This window comes from Salvia miltiorrhiza, chromosome 6 (genome assembly GCF_028751815.1).
Source record: "Salvia miltiorrhiza cultivar Shanhuang (shh) chromosome 6, IMPLAD_Smil_shh, whole genome shotgun sequence".
NCBI lineage: Eukaryota > Viridiplantae > Streptophyta > Magnoliopsida > Lamiales > Lamiaceae > Salvia > Salvia miltiorrhiza.
In genome coordinates this window covers 7,265,864-7,274,921 of record NC_080392.1, presented here as the reverse complement: position 1 = coordinate 7,274,921, position 9,058 = coordinate 7,265,864, and the positions used below count along the sequence as shown (strand labels likewise).

The 9,058-nt window shown below is 41.0% G+C and overlaps 1 protein-coding gene and 1 long non-coding RNA gene across 2 annotated transcripts; both read right to left on the bottom strand.

The window, feature by feature from the left end:
* Window positions 1-520: 520 nt before the first annotated feature.
* On the bottom strand, window positions 521-3,161 carry LOC130988323 (uncharacterized). Its single transcript, XR_009090048.1, has 3 exons — window positions 3,015-3,161; window positions 1,378-1,453; window positions 521-783 (listed from the first exon to the last, which is right to left on the bottom strand). It is a non-coding gene; the product is annotated as an uncharacterized LOC130988323 (long non-coding RNA).
* A 3,132-nt stretch (window positions 3,162-6,293) lies between these two features.
* On the bottom strand, window positions 6,294-7,246 carry LOC130990423 (uncharacterized). The gene is made up of 3 exons (XM_057914658.1): window positions 7,072-7,246; window positions 6,448-6,948; window positions 6,294-6,298 (listed from the first exon to the last, which is right to left on the bottom strand). The coding sequence occupies exons 1-3, from the start codon at window positions 7,244-7,246 to the stop codon at window positions 6,294-6,296; spliced, it is 681 nt and encodes a 226-aa protein (XP_057770641.1).
* Between the last annotated feature and the right edge of the window lie 1,812 nt (window positions 7,247-9,058).

The following is a 9,058-nucleotide window of genomic DNA, read 5'->3' as shown; positions in this document are numbered from 1 at the left end:
TCCAGGGTTTGTAAACAGTTGATTGAATTTATGTGATTGATTTATTGATACATTTTTGCCTTTCAATTTATGATTCATAATTTCTGGTGTTTGATTTCTTGTGGATTATCTGACTAATAATTTTCATGTTTAGCTACGGTTTGAGACCTAGCAGAGATAATTGTTTAGCGAAGTCAGGAATGTATGATATGATTTTATCCTTGAGACCTAGCGGAAATATGTGGATCATAGGGAGCTATTCTTGTGAGCTTTTGAGAGTTAGAAGATTTTATTGAGACCTAACGAATATAGATAATTACTAATCTATTATCATAAAATGCTCTAGCGAGAGTGTGTGATTATCTATGTGATCTCTTATTAGGACTGGATTAAATTAGTAATTATGTCACACCCCAATTCTTGAAGGAATAAACTATAACTGGGGTACGACTAAAATCATATAAATGAACAAGGGAAGAACCTTGTGAAATTCAGATAATAGAATAAAAATGTTGGGCAATGTCCTTTGAATGAAGAAAGATAGAAATCAAGTGATACTAATCAATCAACAACATTCAAAGCCTTAGGATCACAAGTTCGGTTTCATGCTTCCGATAACCAACGTTAAATGACATAGAGCTAGAAGTTGAGAGTTTAAGCTCGATAAAAACATAATTCAGAATTTAACATAAAAGTCTTAAGTTGGAGAAACAAAAGACAAATAAAAGCTAGTGCAATAGCGGAAGACAAAATACGGAGTTGAACCCTAGCCTCAGCTCTGCCCCGTCATCACCAGCCATTAACCTGAAAACATTTGAAAGTAATTTTGGGCTAAGTACTAATGTACTTAGTGGGCTGCAACTTTTAAAGCATTTCATAATCTGAAGAACAGTTTATCCAATCTTACTGACATGACATAGAAGGTTTTAAAGAGAAATAACTTCTATGCATGTTAAAACATTTTCATATATATATACTTAATTATTTTGCGCGCGTTTGCACACTCCATTCTGTTACTCGCTGTGATCCCGGACCTCTAGCCACCGACGGATCTCTGTCTCCCGCTGACTTGAACTGAGGGCGTAACCCAGCCAAGTATAATAAACCTCGGAAATTAATCCAGACAGGCTTATCATTTCTATGCTCCGGAACACATCCCGTCGAGCACCCTTATAACGCCTCTGGTTAGTGCCCGATGGAGATCAACCCACCGAGTCAGCTAACAAGTGTACACAATTCTCAAATAACGTGTTAGGTCATAAGAGAACCTCAATTGATTAACTGTACGAGCCTTAAACATGGTAGAGTGCACCAAAAATATTTTATTGGATAAACAGTTTATATTACACGAATATTTAAGCTCAATAGCTAAATCATACATTTGAAAAATAAGCCCACCTGTCTAGGCAAAGCCTGTCGTTTAACGTTATCTCTGAATCGGAATAGCAGTGCTAATCCTCCTGATGCTCAAAGCCTACAAGAAATCTATTCTCAATAGGTCTCCTTGAATTCTAATCTTAAGTCATGGTGAAGTGCTTAATATTCTATGATTCACTTAGCCGGGTTTTCAAAATTTAATGAATAAATAATTGAAAACATTTCTCTTGAGTTAAGAACACCAACAATATTCTTACTCATCTTTCTTTAATAATTGGAATTATAATAAAACCAATTAAATCATAAATATTCTTATTGCAAAATATAATGCAAATTATGTCATGCTTAGCATATAATAAGTAATTACTTAAAATATGCACATAATAATAATATAATATTATTATGAAAATTATCCTTTAAATAAATTAATCAAACTAATAATAGTTCAATTAATTAAAAATAAGAAAGCCCAATTTAATTAATTGAAGGCAGTCCAAAGTCCTTAAATAAAATAAGGCCCAACAAATTTATTAATTAAAAGCCCAACTGAAACAAAAATAAATAAAATCTCGGCCCAAATACTCATAAAAATCGGCCCATGACTCGAGCCCACTACTAATTAAAATCGGCCCAAGCAAAATAAAATAAAAAAAATAAAAAAAATCGCAGCCCAAAACTAATTAAAACCCAACCCAACACTAATTAAAACCCGGCCCAACACTCAAGCCCACTTCCAAACCAAGCCCAACCCCAAAGCCCACTTCCAAACCAAGCCCAACCCCAAAGCCCAATCCTCACCCTAGCCCATCACCTCCACCCTCTTTTCCTCCTTATCAGCCGCGCCTCTCACGCACACACACATAGCTTTCACATATCTCACTCTTCTTCTTCTTCACGCCAAATCCGCCCCTTCTCCCTCGAAATTTCCGCCGCCACGGCTCCTCCTCCGGCGAGAAGCCGACGACCGACCCTCTCCCTCTACCCCATCTTCTTCTCCCTAGTTTTCCCTCTACCTACACAAACACACGCACGCAGCACCTCCTTCCTCTCGAATCCGGCGACCACAGTACATCCATGGCCGCCGCCTGAACTCCCTCTCGTCCGTGGCCGGACGACAGCAACAGCAAGGCTGCCGCGCCCTGGCCTCCCTCTTCCACTCTCGCCGATATCCCCCCTGAAACTCCGGCGATAGCAGCGAGAAACCACTGCCGCCGCCGACTCCCTGAACTCCCTCTGCTCTCTCAACTCCCCCTGTTCTAGGTCCGACAGCCGCGGTCAGTGGCTCCACGCCACCACCGTCTCCAGCCCGACTCTACTCCGGTGACAGCAACCCGTTTCTACATGACAAGGCTCAAGACTCCATTTTTCAAAAACAACAAATATCTTCTTCTACTCTTCTTTATTCTCTTATTTAAAAACATTTATACTTGTAATAAATGTTTATGAACATGAGTGTATGCATATGAATAAAGTTTGCATCTTTAGAAATTCTTGCAAAAGCTTATACATGTATGTTGGTTTATTGGATTGGCACAGATGGTATGCTTGAAATGTTTTGCTGTGTAAATCGTGAGGTTTATTTGTGGTTTCTGCTAAACCAATTTGGAGCTAGAGGCGTAATGTATAAACAGAGGTAGGCGAAAAAGTCAAGTGGTTACCTTGGCGAGGATTTCAGTTGGTATTTTGATTTCTGCTTGTTTGCTCAATACTTGATTTCTGGTGAAATGAGCTTGGGGCCGATGAAAATAATTTGGTGGATTAAGTGAGTGAAGGAGAACTTGGCTGATTTGTTAGGTGGAATTTGATGATGATGTTAAGTGTAAAGGGCTGTCATGGAGGTGGAAAGGAGGTGTAAAGGAAGGTGGCATGGCTGTCATGGAGGTGGAAGAGTAGGTAGATGTGGGAATTAGGTGAAGAAATTAAATATAATAAAATAAAGTCTTCCGGGTTATACTATGAAAACTGTAATAATCGTTCAGTTTTTTGCTTAAACAAATAGCTCGTGTAGATGCTAAATGTTAAATTAAATAAATATTCAATGCATATAAATTTAATAACTAAATTTACAAATGTTTTTTGTAAATCATTTTTGTTGGAATTAAAGTAAATTCTTTTTCTTAATCCGGCGTGAATCATCTTAAATCTAAGTTTAAAATTATTCTAAACTTAGCTCGAGGAACGGGGTATTACATCCCTCCCTCCTTAAAAAAAAATTTCGTCCCCGAAATTACATACCTTGATAATCTAGTTGGGGATACTTGACTTTCATTGAATCTTCAAGTTCCCATGTGGCCTCTTCCATCCCGTGATGGTTCCACTTCACTTTAACGAGAACGATGTTCTTGTTACGTAAAACTTGAACCTTGCGATCAAGTATCTGGACTGGTTTCTCTTCATAACTTAAGTCCTGGGCTAGGACCACTTCATCATGTTTAATCACATGTTTTGGATCAAACACATACTTCCTTAACTGAGAGACATGAAACACATTGTGCACGTCTCCAATACTGGGCGGCAATGCCAACCTATAGGCTACAGGGCCTATCTTATCTAGGATCTCAAAAGGTCCTATAAAACGGGGTCGTAACTTGCCCCTCTTTCCAAAACGTATAACTCCCTTTGAGGGAGAAACTTTGAGGAAAACTCGATCCCCAACATTGAATTCTAACTCCGATCGGCGTTTATCGGCGTAAGACTTTTGTCTATCTTGAGCTTCTTTGATTCTTTGCTTGATGTGGTCGACCTTCTCAACCATCTGTTGGACCAATTCAGGACCTAACAACTTTCTCTCGCCCACTTCATCCCAGTAAAGTGGTGATCGACATTTTCGGCCATACAAAGCCTCATATGGAGCCATTCCAATTGTTGCTTGATAACTGTTGTTATAAGCAAATTCTACAAGAGGTAACAAATCCTCCCAACTTCCACCTTTGTCTGCGACAATCGTTCGCAGCATATCTTCTAGGATCTGAATCGTTCTTTCTGACTGCCCGTCAGTCTGAGGGTGGTATGCTGTGCTGAAATTCAGCTGAGTGCCCATTGCTTCTTGTAAACTTTTCCAGAAACGCGATGTGAATCTGGTGTCACGATCTGACGTGATAGATACAGGTACACCATGAAGGCGTACTATCTCTCTGACATATAACTTTGCAAGTTTCTCCAATCCAAAAGTCATTTGAATTGGCAGAAAGTGCGCCGACTTTGATAATCGGTCCACTATGACCCAAATAGCAGTGTTTCCACGTGCCGACCTCGGTAGGCTCACTACGAAGTCCATGTTAATGTGCTCCCACTTCCATTCAGGGATAGGTAGTGGTTGCAGCATTCCATACGGCCTCTGATGCACGGCCTTCACTTGTTGACAAGCGAGACATCGCTCTACAAACAACGCTACATCTCTTTTCATTCCTTTCCACCAGAAAATTTTCTTCAAATCTTGGTACATCTTTGTGCTGCCTGGATGTGCAGTGTAAGGAGTATCATGAGCCTCACTCATAATCTCATTCTTTAATTCTTCTTTGTGTGGCACACACAATCTTTCACCAACCATAAGTGCATTATCCTTTGATTCAGTGAATCCTTTCGTTTCATTCGTTCTTGCAGCTAGACGCATCTTCTCCAAGAACCAATCTTCTCTTTGTGCTTGCACAATTCTTTCCCTCAAATCAGGTTTAGCTATCAATGCAGCAACACAACCCGATACTGTGTCTGGAGGATGAACAATTTCCAAACTGAGTGAGGCGAAGTCACGAATAAGTTCCTTCTGCTGGGTGATGAAATACCCTAGCTTAGCCTTCGTATTTCGACTCAGTGCGTCAGCTACTACATTCGCTTTTCCTGGATGATAACTGATGGTGCAATCGTAATCCTTTACTAATTCGAGCCATCTTCGTTGTCTCATGTTCAAATCCTTTTGCTCGAAGAAGTATTTCAAACTCTTATGATCTGTAAAGATCTCACACTTTACTCCATAGAGGTAGTGTCTCCAAATCTTCAGCGCGTGCACGACGGCTGCTAGTTCTAAATCATGAGTAGGGTACTTCAGCTCATGGGGCTTCAATTGACGAGACGCGTATGCTATCACTTTCTGATTTTGCATCAACACGCAACCCAATCCTAGTTTCGAGGCATCAGTATACACCACGAATTCTTCATTCTCTTCTGGTATTGCTAACACTGGTGCAGTAGTTAGCCTAGTCTTCAGCTCCTTAAAACTTTGTTCGCACGCTTCAGACCAAACGTATTTAGTCCCCTTTTTCAAAAGCTGAGTCATTGGCCTAGCCAATTTCGAGAATCCTTCGATGAATCTTCTGTAGTAACCTGCTAGACCGAGGAAACTCCTGATCTCATTGACATTTGATGGTGCCTTCCATTCCTTGACTGCTTCGACCTTGGCGGGGTCTACTTTGATTCCTTCAGTCGACACGATGTGACCGAGAAACATTACTTCTCTCAACCAAAACTCGCATTTGCTGAATTTAGCAAACAATTTCTCATTACGCAGGGTTTCGAGTACGATGCGCAAGTGCTCCTCGTGTTGTTCTTCAGTCTTAGAGTAGATGAGAATGTCGTCAATAAACACTAAGACAAAACTATCGAGATATTGATGGAACACTCGGTTCATCAAATCCATGAAAACGGCTGGGGCATTCGTTAATCCAAAGGGCATCACTGTGAACTCGTAATGTCCGTAACGCGTTCGAAATGCTGTCTTTGGAATGTCTTCTCTTTTCATCTTGAGTTGATGGTAACCAGATCTTAGATCAATCTTGGAAAACACACCGGCTCCTTTCAACTGATCAAACAAGTCGTCTATCCTTGGAAGAGGATATCTATTCTTTATCGTGAGCTTGTTTAATTCTCTATAATCGATACACATCCTTAGTGAACCATCTTTCTTCTTGACGAATAAGACTGGTGCTCCCCACGGTGACACGCTAGGCTGTATGAAACCTAGATCCAACAGTTCTTGTAGTTGCACTTTCAATTCTTGTAACTCTGGCGGGGCCATTCTGTATGGTGCCTTTGACACTGGTGCTGCCCCGGGTTCTAGATCAATCGTGAATTCTAGTTGTCTGTTCGGTGGCATACCGGGCAATTCTTCGGGAAAAACATCTTTGAATTCTCGCACCACTGGAACTTCTTCGATCGTTTTCTTTACTTCATGTTCTCCTGTCAAACTGTCCAGAAAAGCCTGACATTCTCCCGTTCTCATTATCTTTGTGGCCTTCATCGCCGAAATCACTGGTACTCTTCCTCCCATTCTTATGCCATGAAAACTTGCCTTCTCCTTTCCAGCGGATTGGAAAGAGATCTTTCTCTCGCTACACAGTATCGTGGCACCGACTTGAGTAAGCCAGTCCATCCCTAGGATTATGTCAAACTCTATCATAGTGATGACATACAAATCTGCCTTAAATGTTTCAGCACCTATGTTCAGCTCTAAGTTCGAGATAATGTCCTTAGCAGTCAATCTTCCATTACCAGGGGTGCTAACTTCTAAAGTTATCTCAGCCAATTGTGGAGCCAGTTCTAATCTCTTACAAGCAGCATGTGAAATGAAAGAGTGGGACGCTCCAGTATCAAACAAAGCTACAATCGGCACGTCGAAAACATTAATCATACCTGCCAAGTTTCCTTGGTTTCCCGCTGCTTGATTTTGGTTAAGGGCATAGGCCCTAGCATTCTGTGGCTGTCCCCGTTGTCCTCCAGGACCCTGATTTTGTCGCTGCTGATTTCTGGGGTTTTGCTGTTGAGGTGCTCCTTCGTTCTTCTTCGGACATACTGAAGCATAGTGCCCAGTTTCCCCACATCTATAGCAGATATTCATTCCTTTCAGACATTCCCCCGAATGAGGTCGCTGACACTTTGGGCAGAGTGTTCGTCCCATTGTTTGCGGCTGTTGGTTCTGACGTTGATTCTGATTTTGGTTAGCAACCCATGGTTTCTTCCCATTTCCATTTCCAGAGTTTCCTCCAGTTCCTTCGTTCCACTTTCTTTTTCCTTTACCACCATCTTGAGGTGGTACGAATCCAGACTGTCCCGGAGCTTTCCCTTTTTCCTTTGGTAGCAATGACTCAATGGTAAGAGCCCTGCTCAAAGTTTGTGCGTAGGTGAGACCTCCCTGGCTTGCTAGGGAGATTGATATCTCGTGGCGCAGTCCATTCCTGAATTTTTCTGCACGCTTCTCATCAGTGTCCACCAGCGTCGGAGCATATCTTGATAGCTGATTGAAGGCTCTATCGTACTCAGTAACAGTCCCAGCCCTCTGCTTCAGATTCCAGAACTCATTCTGCTTCTTCTGTCTATAGCATCCCGGTATGTATTTCTCATATAATTCAGTCTTGAAATCTTCCCAAGTGAAATTTTCCCACTGTTCCTCAGTCATTGTGCGCCTCACCGATTCCCACCAGAAGTCGGCTTCGTCTACCAGTTGGTAGGTTGCACAAGTTACTTTATCTTCGTCATCGCAACGGATGTAGTTAAAGATACGCTCTATGGCCCTAACCCACTTTTCGGCGTCTGTTGGATCGCCCAGCCCGTCAAATGTTGGAGGTTTTTCCTTGCGAAACTTCTCTTCAGCAGTACGATTTGGTGCTACTTGTTGGATTGGCTCTTCAGGGATGAATCCCCTGCCGCGTCCACGACCACGACCACGTCCTCGTCCCCTACCGCGTCTTCTTGGTGCGTCTTCCATTCTGATTTACGAACGAAAATAACACAAAAGTGAGACTTATTCTGCATGCATGCATACATATATACATACATAGATATACTTAAGGTATATTACTTCTATAGTGTAACCCTATGAAAGGCTAACTCTATGGGGAAACTGATCTATCTGGGTGGAATACTCAAGTGAATCCTTAATCTTATCTCATTGCTTCTACGTTATAACATATCTATGTTAAACGTTTCTATCTTACCAGTCCTTACTTAAATCGATCAAGCGGGGCTATCACGACTAACATTCCCAAGACATTCTTGGGTGGTACTCAAACAGTTGTAAGAGTTCTTATTATTCTGATCGTATAGGCAGTGAACCTAAAACGATAACATAACTTTCTTATTCGTTCATTCTCTTTGATACCTGAAACATGTGGATATTAAATGTCACATGAAACTTTTCTATTGCCGGAAAGATTCAAAGAATCTAACTCGACCATACATCTGGTATTCGTGAAAGGCTCGATAGTCCTAAACACGACTTTACCTCATCTTATCGTTAAGGGCTCGGGTTGTCCCAAACACGATACTTAGCTGGTTATATGAGTCGGAGACTCAAAATAACAATATGAAAGCAATTAGCAATTCATAACTTATAGCATATGGAAAGCGTTAAGCAATTCACATAGCATCATTTACTAAAGCGCGCACTTCTTGAAAACTCTAAAACATTTAATAACTTTGAAACTTTTAAATCGTACCTTTTTCTCGCGGCAGTGTGACGGCGAGCTGAGGTTCAACAACTTTCTTAGAAGTCTAGAGGTACTATTCTAGACTCGACATTTAAAAACTTATGGTTATCAGAAACATGAAAGAAAACTCATGCTCTGATACCATTCTGTCACACCCCAATTCTTGAAGGAATAAACTATAACTGGGGTACGACTAAAATCATATAAATGAAAAAGGGAAGAACCTTGTGAAATTCAGATAATAGAATAAAAATGTTGGGCAATGCCCTTTGAATGAAGAAAGA